We start from the raw sequence: 14,851 nt of genomic DNA, 5'->3' as shown, positions 1-14,851 counted from the left end.
AGCTCTACTAAAACAGAACTAAATCAGAAGTGAGCAGACGGAATGACTAAATGGTCTTTAAAAATAAAAGGAAATAATAAGTTATATAAAACCCCCAGCATTACATCCACTCAAGTTCTAATGGGAGATTTAGAATACAACTACAGCAGAAGTTTCTGTACAAGTTAACATTTAGAAAAATCCATCAGAAATAGCACAGTTCTTGCTTCCCTCACTAGCACTATTAACACCTAGATCCCATGGCCTATAAATATACCACATTCACCTGCATTCTGCAGCAAGCAAAAAAAGTGTCTGAAAATCAGTACATCTCCAATTGGCTAACTGGGTATGTAGAAGACTCCCTGTCTTCACACAAAGAAAACTAAATGGCAGAAAGTGCTCTTGTACATCTCATATTTTTGACCCTTTCATGGAAATGTCTGATAGTTATTCTAAGCCTTACATGATCCACACTGCTAGCCACTGGTTTGGGCTAACAATATTTAAACAGGCAACAGAAAGTAGTACAGAAGTTGAAAATTAACAAGGGAATAAGGGGGAGAGAAACAGTAGTAGTACAAGAGTAACAAGGCAGCAGCTTTGCTCACGCTGAATGGGAAGCAGGCAGGAAGCAAGGGAGAACACCAGGAACCAGTAGCAAGAAGCAATGGAAGTGTGCTTAGGAAAACTGCTCACCAGGGAAGTCTTTGAAATCAAATATTACACAGTACATCATCAGAAATGACTCATAACCACAAAAGCGGACTTGTTTTACTAACACAATACACCATAGCAAAGATGTTAAGAACAGGACAAGATGCAGCTGTGCAGCACTGTCTAGGTATAGGGGCTTGAGGAATACACATCACTGAAAGAGGAAATCCATACCTACCTTCACCAAATCTGGACTCGATTTTGCATTAGATGCTGAATCAAGGATCATAGATTCGGCATGTATTCTGCATAACCGGTCTTTAAGATCTGTGTTTTGTGCTATTGCCTGGAATATTTAACAAAAATATTGGGAATATAAAGTTCTCTTGACTAATTTGAACTTGGCTTTACTGTGTAAAAAGGGGCTCAGATTATTTAAAGTGCAGTATAAAAAAACACTACTGTATGATTTTGTACTGGTCCAGCAAATCATTTATTATAAATGCTTCAAATCTTGCTCATCTCTAAAATTAAAACAATTTTTTGTTCAGTGTGAGGGAAAAGACACATAAATGGAGGAAAAAAGCCAAAGTTGGCAGGGATATTTCAAGTCAGCAGGTTATGCAAGCTGATTTAGTAAGTTATAAATGAATTTTCCTCATCTTTTTATCTTTCCAAGCTCCTTTCCTATCTCCAACCTAGCCTCTCTCAACATTAAATTCTTACTCTTGCCACCCTCAAAAACATTTGATTTTCCCGTCAGCCTGGTATAATGACAGTTCCCTTTGCCTTCCACCGACAGAGAAATAAGACTCAAATTCAGGCAGGTATGGTTTGTGTCCTACCAGCTTGTAGTGGCAATGATCAGAATAAAAAGCCTCTACTGCAAACTCACGTTTGTTGTATGTTATTTACACATGCTGCCTGCATCTGATGGACAGATGTCAGATAGAGTAGACTTGTAGGCAGAGAATGCAACCTTGCCCACAATGAAAGTATCTCTGAAAGAAAAGATTGGGTTACTAATTTTGGAACAATGCTGAAGACTTACTGCCCATTTTAGTGATCCGAATCTACACTAGGATATGGAAAACCCTGCTGTTTACACATCCACTTGTCCCACAAATGCTTCTGATGTTGACAGTAATTTTTGTTGGAAATAGCCTTGAGGACAGGAAAGACTGTAAGCTCAAAGTAGTAATGGAGGGGAGAAACTAATTTCTGGCTTTATGTATGTGTGGTCTGAACTTGACGCACAGGCATGTATCACTTCTGTGTCAGGAGTTCAAGTGGACAACATTGTATTATACCAACATCAAACAAGTGGGAAAAAAATATTTACACAGCTTCCCTGTAATAGCATCTTCCAATTCTCATTGTTTGCTACAAAGTGTTTTCTTCCTTCTATTGTCTTCTTCCTGCCTCCAAAATAAAAATATTCTACTTTTCCCCACTGTATTTGCTTTTCTTGGACTTTGTGTAAGTCAAGGTTACTATGAAGGAGAAGTGGAGGCAGAGATGCTAATTTTGTGGTGTTTTATTCACTTTAAATCTGTTCGCTTTTCTTCCCCTGCCAGGCTGATGACAGCAAAACAGACATAAGCTTGATACTTTTCAACCTGTGAGTGTGATACTTGGTTCCTCATCTACAGAAAACAAACTGAAATGAACAGTAACACTAAATCAAAGTCATCAACACAGGACTCTCTTGCAAGGAAGCCTTAGAAATATGTCAAGTTTATTATATCTGTGCTTCCATATGTCTTCAAAGGAAGCTTATTCCTTTCCCCTACAGGATCTCTGCTGTACAGGGTGAGAAAATTTCTGTTGGCATCATGGCTTTACAGAGCTGCAGGCTAAGAACAGCTCTCATGGGTGTTAACCTCTGTTGAAACTGCCAAGGTTCACAAATGACTTCTGTATGGGCTACAAAAGGCTTATTAAGTATCAAATAAGACCTAAAAGCATGAATTTTGTCAGACATTTAAACAATGAAGATGGACAACAGAATTCCACTGCTCAGAAAAAAGACTTCATGCTAAGCTGAGTGTTCACTGAGTTCAGAAATCTTTAAAACAGGCTTTTTGATATAAAATGTGAGGCAAATAACACTGGAAACACAAAAGTCACCTATTCAAACATCAGAAGGTGAACATCTGAAAGCCAGAAACAAAGAAGTGCAAGTGAGTGAGTGTAGCTATTACACAACAGGTTTCAGTTTTATCTAATTCCTATAGACATCATGGCCTCTAAGGGTCTCCGCAAAGAGGCATGTTATACGCTTAAAAAACTGTAACCATATGCAGTTCCTGTAAAGCAAAGGGAAGTTTTCATACTGAAATAATTCTTTAGTGATCTGTATCACATTTATCAATACCAGAGTCTCCCCTGCCTCTGATTAGGAATTTGCAACAAACACTGAGATTTTAAGACCACGGTAACGATGGCCCTCATTGCTTTTGAAATCAGACCACTGATTGATACATTCAAACAAGACCAACCTAAAAGTTCTGGTCTCAACTAGTTAACAAAAAGCACACCATCCAAAAACCTTTTTAAAGCGCACAATCTTTGGTCATTTAGAACTCTGGCCTAACAGCTGCATTACTGCTTTTAAACAATTAACTGGAAGCCAATACTAACACGTTGTATTTGTATTTGCTTTGCAGTATCTTGGTGTAGCACAGTGAAGCTCTAGTGCATTAGAAGGGACAGCAGAGCGCTTTCAGCTACTCTCACCTTTATTTTATGCCAAGTCATACAGTGCTGCTTAGGAAAAGAAAAGGAAAAAGAAAAAAAAGGAAACCCGCAAACTACCAGAACTGACTGATTAAATGGTGCGTGTTTCAAGAGAAAGTAGACATCATTACAGAACAGCCTTCTGTTTCTTAACTTTAAATGATACATGTTATACTGTATACCAAAATTAATCTATCAAACTTCAGCGATTTCACAATACCTTTAACATTTAGGAAAGAGTCTTTGAAAAATACCATATATAATAACATACTATGATTCAATACTGAAAATTCTAGCACAGAACAGACACTAAAGAAACAAACTATTGTGAAATTTTAAAGTAGTATCTGACAACCATGAAACTTGCTGAACTTCAGCATGTCACTTACAGATGTTAAGGCATTCTTCAAGCCAGCTATTTGTGCAGATGGAGATGAGGATGCATCGTGGTCCAGCATCTGCTTCATCTTTTCCCTCTCTGTAGATATAGTACTGAAAGCTGACCTCAAGGTGAAGTAAACTAGAAGCATTTCATTAAAAGTGAGTTAAAACCAGCTACCAATTGTTCACATACCAACTATATAAAACTTCAATGAAACATCATTTATGGTGACAGAAACAAGAATTTACATTGAGAGATCCAGAGTGGGTTACTAAAACCAAGTAATATTAATGAAGGTTATAGGGTAGATTTTTTAGTAGGAGAAACGTTTATGGTGAATGCTACCATGTTGACTATATTAGGCACAGTCAAAATTACTCTGATTATTTGTGACAGATGGTGACAAAGCTAACTAAACCACATCTGTTCCTCTCTTGCTTTTGTTCCCCAATTAGCTTGCACCTTCAGATGGTCATGACTCTAATCCATACTCCTTTAAGAACTCCAGTGGGGGAGAAGAGAGGGAAGAAAAAAAGTAAAATAGAAAATAATACCAAAAAGCATCTATAACACATACTGTGCCACAGCTATGGGGTTAGTAGCTTCCCCACAAGCAAATCGACTGTGGTGTTGCATTTTGTTTTCCCTTTTGAGGATAAGAAAAATGTCAGCTCGTTAGATGATTTAGTCAGTCAAAGGGTCAGATCCTGAATGTTGTGCACATTACACTGCTATTTCTACTCCTTCCTGAGCCAGTATCACCAGCCTGAAACATTGAAATCAGACAACAGATCATACAATTTTTTAAATCACTGGATTTTTAAAAGGGAATGCACTTTCCTTTGTTGTTTGTCTTTTGTTTTTACAATTAAAACATTTCCTCTTTAACCACAAGGAATAAAAATTTATCGGAGTGATATTTGTTTATGTAGGATTTCAACATTCATCTAGCTGGGGAATCAGAGAATTTCCGAGGGCCTAATCAAGCCTTCCAATACAGTCACAAAATCTGCCAGTGCAAAAATGTATCCATTTACAGGGATATGGAGATATAAAATCTGAGCATGAATGCATGGAAAAGGTAAAGAACAAGAAATCTCTTTTACCTCTCTCTTCTAATTATCCACTCTGGGTTAATGTGAATCCTCAATGCTTCATTAAGTATTTGATGTAACCTAATTTCCTCTTCTAAGAAAATATTTTTAAGGTATATTTCAACACTGTGAATCATTACTAAAGCTAATTCTCTAACTTTAACCTACTTGGAGAACTCTTTAACAGTATCACATGTGGGGGGAGGAAGATGTATCCGCTACAATCTATTGTAAGCCTTTCAGATATGGATGACATGACCTGAATCTTCAATGACCTTAAATGTCATTTAGTAATTTGTCATTTACTGAGTTAGGTTTTTCAAGAATTATTCCATACTAAAGTACTAATGTTACATTTTATTTAATTTTTATCAAAAGCCAAAGCAAAAGTTTTCATCACTACCCTTTTTTGGAAGGTGTGTGATATAAAACAACTTTGGAAAAAAGTTATTAGTATTCTTAATAAATTGACACTGTATTAAATAGTACCAAGTCTACTGTCTCTCAAATGTGTGGGTCAATCTAACCAAAGTTTCTGACATGGACATTTCAGGTGAGATCATCCTGAGTAGGTGATTTCTTTGCTCTGCTTAACAGCAACTTGTCCAACTGTGCCCTACTCCCACTTCTTTTCTCTTTTCGGAAAACATACACCAGTTTTGACTATAACCGACTTTATGAAGTTTACGACTCTGATACATTCCTTATGTAATGGAATCAAGATACATTAGCACCAGGGGTGACAACAAGCAAAGAATGCCTATTGGTAACATCAACCATTATGTTGTGCAAAAGGGGACAAAGCCAGTAGTTCCAGAAGCCTTTCAGATATAAATGCTGAAATGCCTTTCCCACCAAGATCACTTAAAACTATTAAAATATTACTGGTGTGAGGGTGATGGAGCAAAGCACTGCTAATGAAAAATAATTTGGAGAGAAGAAACATTTCTAGTCCAGCTGCCCCTCTGGCTGCTTTACAGGGTATTCTCTTCTGTATTCACTAAAAATAGGTTACTACCATAGCAACCCTTGCATCACCAACAAATTTTGACTGAAATACAGTGAAGCACACCAAGTATAGAAACATACATGTGCTCATATACACACATATGCATGCAAGCACAAAAGAGTATAATCTGCTGTTGTGTTTGTAGCAATTAAGTTTAGGATTTTTACCTTTTGGCAATTTAGGTCTTTAGCACATCAAAGAAAGTGCTGCCCTTCATTAAATAAAATTTTTTTAAAGTGATGTTTAAGATACTTTTTTTCAAATGACTCAAGAGCTCAACATTTGCAGTTCCTCAAGAGAATTAAAAGCAGGCAGGGCATTTTCTGCTCTTTCTAAACATTCTCAGAAGTCACATCATTATTTAAATCACGATAATATACAGCCACACACAAAAGACAATTTCATTTACCTTTATGTGCAATATGAAATAAGTCCTCTTGCATTTTAGTAAATTCTGATGATGTTTCAGAGCCATCGGAGTAATTTTTCTCCTCTACGAAATCTATTGTAGATAAGTTTGGATTGGAAGCATGCAGTCTCATAGGGGCAGAAAATACTGAAGGCACCTGTAAGGAGGACAGCCATTCATGATGGTTTTACAAACTATAAACGAAAGTTTGGTTGTACCCAGCTGCATTACATGTTGGAGGCACCAAAATGGAAAAACTGTCAACTACCAATAGTCTTGGAAGTACATGGCATATGAAACCATAGATACGACTTTTCCCAAGATACTGTAATTGGAAATTCAGCGAAACTCCAAGAAACAAGCTCTTTGAGAGCTGTAGCATATGCTATATTATTTTTCCTCACTTATAAGTATCTAATCGCTTCATCTCTGGATGCAAATGTGTACAAATATACCTGGAGAAATTACAAAAATCTGTACTGATAAGCCCCAACCAACCAAACCAAAACCACAGCAAAACACCACCACAACCCCCCACATCGGAGGCAGGTTGAAAACATGAGTAAAAAACATGGCCAGTATCCTGAAAGTAACAGCGCAAATCCTATTGTGGATAGCAATAACAACATATTCATGTTTTGTCTGATATATTACCACTTAAAATGACGTAGCACAGGACACTACTTAGAAAGTATTCATATTTCCTAAACTGGTCACACCCAGAAGTGATCAATAACTAAGATTTAGAGAAAGATGGGCACTGACTGAGTCTACCTGTAACATTCCTTTAGGCTCTTTCCCAACAACTCTGGATCGCCACCTCCTGTGTGTCCTTTTTTCCTTCTTTGGGCTTTCAAAAGGTCCAACCTTTTAACACACAGGACAAAAATAATACAGATTGCCATAAAATCAGCAGAGCTAAGAATACTCTGATCCATTAGTATTTGGGTTGATGTTCGGAATTGCAAGGGAAAACTTTTTTTGGTTTTGTTTTTTAAACAACAAACCTGCATAGCATTTATAGCAGGCGCTGAGTATGTCCTGTGAAGAACATCCATGCTCTGTAACAGCTGGTTCATTTCCAGTAAGTATGTGTGACAGTTGGAGAGCTCTGTTTTGAACAAGAGAATATTTTCAGTTGCCCTAAAGTAACAGACACGGGGAAAGTTTTTTTCTTTGTAGGTTAATTTTGATTGTAACTAGGTTAAGTTATTCATTGACTAAAAGCTCATTCTTAGACAACTGGCTAAAACACTTGTATTCTACCTTCAAGTTCAGTATATTTAAATGCATCTATATGGTGTGTATAATGACCATGATACTTTGTCCCAGTTGGTTGCAGAAAAATGTGAATAATGTGATAATTACTGCAGTTTGGGACTAGTCAGAGCTCCTCATGGTGAGGATAACAATGCCATAAGCATCAAGACTGAACTGTACATTCAGATCCTAGATGAGGCACCCCTGTATTAGAGCTGAAGCTCACTGGTAGTTAGAACTAAGTGTCACACAGTGTCTGTCACACAGACACTACCAACATGAGAAAGATCTTCATGCTCTTAGGAAAGCATGAAAGCAGAAGGTGACTTTCAAGTACAAAGATTTAGTGCTTTGTCAATTTTTTTGGATGCTTCTTTTTTTTGAATACACTGCTTAAGAAAGTTCAAATCTTACTACTGAAGGTGATGTTTGTATATAAAAGGAAATGTACTAAAATATATTGGTTCATTGAAGAGGTGCCCACAATTGATACCCCCACATTCAGATTCACTAGTCCTTCTGAAGATGAGTAGCTAGTTAACCAACAACCACCCCTTTCCTCCCACCAGCTTCATAAAAAACTCTAATGACCACTTAATGGTGTAGTACTCTCATTGTCAAGAGAAACTAGGGGAAATCTTAGGCTACTTTCAATTTTCTTCAAATATCATTACCTCTGGAGCATTTGTCCATGTCTTCAGAAGACTGTAGCCAAGACGAAATCCTGGACTCATTACTTGAAAAGGAAAATGACAAGTTACCTCCGGCTGACAATGAATTCTGTTTGGTCAAGCTGCCTGCCTGTTCCAAAGAACAAATGAATTATTAAAACGCAGTATTTTAATGTTATATGCATAGATTTCAACAACCAACAGTGGAAGTCCGTGATCAGGGCTGAAGGAATCAACAACATGGAGGCAAAAAAGTGTATGAGCTAGACTAGGTGTGCAGTTGTTGAGCATAATGTCAGGATATCTAACGTAACTGCTGTCCACAAGCAGTAAAGGAACCGTAATTTTCAGAAAGCCAGATTTTGAGGAAAGGCAAAGTTCTGCATGAGTTAAGTCAACTTAATACAGTTAAAGCACCATATCTGAACAGGACCAGTTGGACATTCTGTTCCTACTCCAAGCTCCCCAAAGAAGCCCCCAAAGTAACTTAAATGTAACATACATATTTGTTGAAGCTGTTTTTCCGTGAAGAAACAAGATCTAACAGATATTATTTTAAAATATCACTCCCTCAAGGTTGTATGACTTTAGCATGGATTTGGCTTGACAGGCCTTAATACATGTGTGACCATACACCTCATCCCAGTAAATACTACCTTTTTACAATATCTCAGTAATCATTTTCAAACTTATCCACACAGAATCAAATAAAATGCACTGTCCACATGATGTCATTCAGTCCTGTGTCAATTTATATAGTCAGCATGCAAGAGTAGTAAGCAGCAATAAGCATATTTATTTTTAAACTATTTTTAAACTAATGTGTAGATTAGCTTTTCATTGCTACATAAAGCTGTATGAGCTTTAGTCATCTATATATGTATTCTCAAATAGTAACCCTAGTGCCTTCGAAAGCACAAGTAAGCTGAATTTAAAGATGAGCAATTGTACTGGCATTTTGTGAAAAAATCCCATGTTTCTCTCTTCAGAAATCTATCCCATATAGCCAACTTCTCCAGTACTCATATACATGAGGGGGATGAGCAGGAAGGAAGAAGGAAGTAGGCTTTGCCAAGAAACAGGCAGGAGAGTGTGTGTAGCTCCAGTTAGCATAGTTTTGCTTTTGATCAGCAAGGCTAAGCTTTAGAATCCAAGAATTCCACATGTACATATGTGGATACATACACCTACCTGCCAACAGCAATAAAAACCAGATGTGAAAACTGATCAGATGTTTCTAAAAGCAAATAAAATGCAATGCCAAATTCACTCTACGTATTTTTCTTAAAATAACCTAACTGCTGGATTGATGCAACTAACATCAAGCTAGGGCTGGTGTAAATTGGCAAACTTCCATTTAGCTTCAGCAGAGCTAAGGTGATTAACTGCAGCTTAAGAACTATCCCCTTCTATTTTTCACATGAAAATAAGTAAGGCTTCTTTGCAGTGCAAATCTGGGTTAATAAATTAGAAGTGAATTTCATGCCAAAGAAGAAATGGTTCGTTTCCTGACATTGAGCACAGATTTTAGACATGGATCACATGGATTCTTCATTTTTATTTAGTTCCTTTTCCTTTTTTTTTTTTCATTTTCTGGAGAGCACAGGCATAGATATATCACGGATTTTGCAAAGTTTCACTTTTGCCCTCAATATTCTTCTCCCCTTCTATCCCTGCTGTCTTTTGGGAGAAAAGGACTGAAAGGTCACAGGCGGTTTACCATTTCCTTCCGGGGACAGCCTCAGGAGAGAGCAGGCTGTCAGAGGCACAGAGGTGCTGGCACCACAGAAAGCACGCAGACAGCCCTTTGCAGAATAGCCCCATTACCTCAGGGTGAGTCGCTGTTCTTTCAGCTGCCCACTCAAACAGATCCCTTCCCTCTCGAGCAATAGCCAAAAGCTTTTCAGGCACGTTTGTGTTTGGTAAAACTTATGGACAGTTACAGGATAACACTACCAAAGTTACGAACTTTGGAAGTGAAGCCCACTGAAGCCCACTCAGATCATTCAGCAATATACTCAGGGAAAAGGAAACCTTAAGATAAGTGGATAACAAAGAGGCAATTGCTTCGGAGCCACTCCCGAGCTGACAGAAACAGTCATTACAGTTATAGTAACACAGTATCGCTAAAAAAAACACCATTATTCTCAAAAGAGATCACTGAATCTAAACTGGAGCAGAAGAGCTTCTTTGGGTGAATGTCAATGTCCAGACTCCTGAAGGCACAGAAGCTGTATTCAGGCACAGATCTCTTTCACTCTTCCACAAGACTGCATCAGAGAGGTCAGTTTTGGACTGAGCCTTTGTCAGGTCATTCGTGAATCTTAGTCACAGACTCTACCTGAAGAGTACTTTGTCAGCCAGACCCATCTAGATCCCATACCCACCTACAACATGGTCCTTGGATTGGTCTGAATAATGCTTTTACCTCAGTGAAAAAATATTAAAAGTGGCCACATGTGATGGCTCCTGGATAATTCCTATATACCACTCAGTAGTCAGATTCATTAATGCAGAAAGAGATGTTTCAGTAGCCAAAGGATAAATGAAAAAAGGAGAAAAAATAAATCAGCTGAATGCTCTTCTGTGACCCAGAGTAACAGTCACCAGCACATATCGGACAAACACTGAATGATGTCAAAAATTATGAGAATTCTAACTCAACATGCAGTTTTAAAAGTCATCACGAAAATACAATTTGCTGTGTTAAACAATGAGAGAATATTATAAGATCTGACAGCACCACAGAGAAAATGGCTTGGGAATAAATAAATATTTTGCTCTTGTCATTTCAGATCATAACTTAAACCCCACCACAAACCTTCATTATGCTCTTTACTTAATAAATATGAATCAGCCAACTTTAATCCCTGATGAAAGGTCTTTATTTATAAATCACAACTATTACCTTTCTACCTGGGGTAGAATCACAGAAACCAGGGACAGAGTCCGTAGTAGTAGACACAGGGAAGAAGAGATTATTGACATCATGAGGAAACATGGAGATTTCGTTCTGACGGTACATCCTGTGATGACGAAGTTTTGCTACCCATTCATCAAACAGCTCCTGAGATTTCACCTACACAAAAATACAGGGTTTACAGCATTCACATGCAAAATCACTAACAAAGAAACTAAGGTATTTTGTACTCATTAGACAGCTGCCCTGGCTGACCTTTACTGAATATCAGAAAAGTTTTTCTAATGATGCTTCTACTAAAATGCATACTTATGTGCTTAATCATGACAGAAAATTAATCACAGGATAAAGTCAACAAAATGAGAAACTTGAGTTGGTATAGTTACGACTTCCAATGCAGAACACAACACTTAGCAACTCGTAGATGGAAAAAAAAACAATATAAATTAAAAAAGAAAACATTTGTCATTTCTTAATTGCCATTTTTAAGGTTTAGTCAAGGTTTACCTAACTACAAGTAGAAATTTGATTTTGGTGATGTATTTTAAAACTATTTATTTCACAAGGATAGATAAAGCTGCATACTTGGCAGTGAAAAATGCTTCCTATAGATAAGACAAAGAGCAAGATAAAAGTACTGTAAAAAAAAAGCATTTGTGCAACAAGTGCTTTTGCCGAAAAAAGTGCTGGGTGAAAAGAGTGCTGCCAAATATGAGGCATCTTCAAAGTTTCTATTCAGAACAGGGTTACTGACTCTGGAACAGTACAGTAAGGCCTCTCATGTTACAAAGTAGTGTAAATTAGCCTGCTGAGACTAAAAAGTGGGTTTTTTAATTTAACTAACAGACCTCCACTATATACAGCTAATGAGCTAATGTTGCCATTTTGGGAGGAAGGTTATAACAATCATGAAGATCTACCTTCAGATGGTATATCTGCTCTTCTGTATCCAAATCTATACATTTTGTTGATTTCTTTACAGACATGACAGAAAGTCCAACATCAATACAGCCATGAAGCTTCCCTCTCTCTATCTGCAAAAAAAGTAAGAAGAATACAGTCACTCCAGAATGAAGCAAAAAGACAGATATTACCTGCTGAAACTGTCATTTTCCCCCCTTCGGCCTACTGTTTAGAACTGCTGAAACTCTATTTCCTATTGCCATCAATATGGAATTACTGTTATTTCGGATAAAACAGTGATTTTACTTTATAACAGCCTTAAAAGGTTAGGATCACTTACATCAGCTTGGCATTTAGAATACTTCAAAATCCCTCTGTCCAAAAAGAAGTATCTCTGTAAACAGAAATGCAGGGAATTAAAACCAACTAATCAAGACACCCTAAAAAACACTGAACAAAAACCCATCACACCTTCAACAGCCCCCCACCCCCCCATTTCTTTGGAGAACACTTTCTCTGCTCTTCAGTAATCCTTTTGCCACAAAACCATACCAAGTAAGTCCCACTCTCACGGCATCAGGCTTACAGATACACATTCCTTTCCTACCTTGTGCCAGCCCTTCAAAGGCCATTTCCTCTTTTTCAGCAAGCAGCCCTCCTGCTTCTGTGGCTCCTGGGTATAATTCATTCCTCCCCGGAGCCCTTCTACAATCTCCCAGCTGTCCTGCTTAAACAGAAAATCCAGATGTAGATCGTATTTCTTCCAAAGAACAGAATTGTTAAGAGAGATTCAAGAGGAAAAAGGCCATAAATAAAATTAAAACAAAATAAATTATGCTGAAATCTAACCTTAGATTTCTCTTTATACTTTTTTATGTATCTTCCCAGAGACAAGATTCTTTTCCTTTGATAGAAATGACACAAACCAAACTAAACACTGTTTATATGGCACCATGCTTCACTGAATGTATGTGCTTACCAGAATTTTGTATGTATATTTTTCTATACACACAGTGTATAGCCACAGCCTAGTTACCATTTAGCATAAAAACCATTCTGCAAACAGCCTATGCAAAAAGGACATGTTTTGTAAGTTATGAAGCAGAAATAAGAGACGCTGGAAGTTAAGACCTTTTCTACAAAACTCCTTAGTCTATATTCATCAGCTCAAGGTTTTGTGTTTGGTGTGAATTGCAGCCTCCCTAAAGTAAAAATAATTACATTAAATAAAAACATATAAAAAAACCTAGGGAAGTAACTCAAGTACTTATAAGGACATGACATAAAGGAAGAGTACAAGAAAAATAAAAACCACCCTGCATCAGATACACCTCTAATTAATCTCTCTTTTTGCCATGAGGAGCTCTTAAATGAAAGACCCTGCAGCAACATAACAGAGAAGAGAATGAATGTCATAGTATTTTTACAGTTCTTATTTATGGAAGGACTGCTAATGATAATGTGACCTGAGTTTCAAGAATTCTGATCAGAGATCTCATGAATTATTTATTGCTAGCTACCATAGGATTAAACAAATCTACAACTGTGGACAACGGACAGGAAATGTCATGTGCCAGAACCATCGTATATTTGAAAAAGACAGAATACTTTAACATACAGCATTTAATGACAAAAAAGGAGAAGTATGAAACATTTTTGGGAAAACAAAACTATACCAGGTAGGTACTTGTTGTCCTCTCTGCAAGATACATAGGGAACTATTCTCAAAACGAAATTGCCTGACAGAAAACTCTTCAAACAAAAATGAAACAAGAACCAGCAAGAGCGCTAGTTGTGCTCATTTATCCATCTCCAGAGTCCTTAACATTCATCCCTAGAAACCTAGAAAAAATTACATCAGGTGATATGCTCATTACATTAACAAGGCATAAAGGCAAACCATCTTCAAAAATACATTCATTAAACAGCTTAAAGAATGTGACCTCTTATTTCACCACATTACTGGTGGCACTCCACTATTTAATTATTCTTTTCCCTTGCACTGCACTTTATAGAACAAACTAGAAAGCTGCTCTGCTTCCCAGGCTTGAGTTCACCACACACCACCAGTGGAAATGTGGGGCTAAGCAGCTCCTATCACTCAACATCCTACACACCACCCAGTGATGTTCTACTACCTGAAGGTAAGTCAACTCTGTGGTTGTCCTAACTGAAATTGTTATCACAACACACAAATTCTGCCCCTACAAGCATGGGTTTTATCCTTCTCGGTTTTGTAACTCCCTCAAGTTTGAGAGAGATTTTCACAGCTACTCAGATACCCTTATTTCTAACCAACATTACTGAAATCATATTTTTCCTGTTGAAAATCAGAAGCCACACTCCATATTCTTTATGTAAATATTAGACCACTAAATAGTTTCTGCAGTGGTCTTCTATTTCTTTTCCCTGTTAAATACTATTTACTAACCCTTACATAATCACAAGGGCTGAGACTGTTATTATGACAGAGAGCCTCTTTAAACATAATGAAATAAACTATAATGCTACAATTTACATTAACTTTAGTAATAGCTGAGCTTACTCCTGCTTAACTGTCCCCATGTGGATAAAAGCTCATCTCTTCAGAAAACATGATCTATTAAATGAGCCAATATAAAAAGTAATCTTGACATTAGATGACTTCAAATTATGGACTTGGATAAAGTTAAACATTCTAAAAAGCAAGAAACCTGATGGAACTAGTGAGAGAGAATTCTCATCAAGAACTAACAGGAGTACCTACAAGATTAAGAAAAATGTTGCATTTATGTTTTTATTCCTTTTTTTTAAATTAGCCAGAAGAGTTTAAAAGCTGTTTTGCCTGA

General features: G+C 37.2%; 1 protein-coding gene across 2 annotated transcripts in view; it reads right to left on the bottom strand.

Annotated features, from left to right (window-relative positions):
• The window catches only part of OSBPL3 (oxysterol binding protein like 3), a 39,757-nt gene that overhangs the window by 17,872 nt on the left and 7,034 nt on the right, over positions 1-14,851 (bottom strand). The window contains exons 2-11 of one of the 2 annotated variants that reach the window (XM_057420442.1): positions 12,631-12,747; positions 12,364-12,417; positions 12,041-12,154; positions 11,109-11,279; positions 8,204-8,330; positions 7,277-7,380; positions 7,044-7,136; positions 6,270-6,426; positions 3,765-3,895; positions 875-982 (exon numbers count right to left, since the gene is read on the bottom strand). In XM_057420442.1, the coding sequence (XP_057276425.1) occupies positions 875-982; positions 3,765-3,895; positions 6,270-6,426; positions 7,044-7,136; positions 7,277-7,380; positions 8,204-8,330; positions 11,109-11,279; positions 12,041-12,154; positions 12,364-12,417; positions 12,631-12,747 (1,176 nt within the window). The remainder of the gene's footprint in view (positions 1-874; positions 983-3,764; positions 3,896-6,269; positions 6,427-7,043; positions 7,137-7,276; positions 7,381-8,203; positions 8,331-11,108; positions 11,280-12,040; positions 12,155-12,363; positions 12,418-12,630; positions 12,748-14,851) is intronic. The other variant, XM_057420443.1, reaches the window with a different exon arrangement.

The sequence above is a fragment of the Pezoporus wallicus genome, unplaced genomic scaffold (genome assembly GCF_028554395.1).
Source record: "Pezoporus wallicus isolate ANWC-B61680 ecotype Strahan unplaced genomic scaffold, APGP_CSIRO_Pwel_v1 contig_5441, whole genome shotgun sequence".
Classification (NCBI taxonomy): domain Eukaryota; kingdom Metazoa; phylum Chordata; class Aves; order Psittaciformes; family Psittacidae; genus Pezoporus; species Pezoporus wallicus.
The sequence above is the reverse complement of the archived record's forward strand: the minus strand, read 5'-3'. Positions and strand labels throughout refer to the sequence as shown.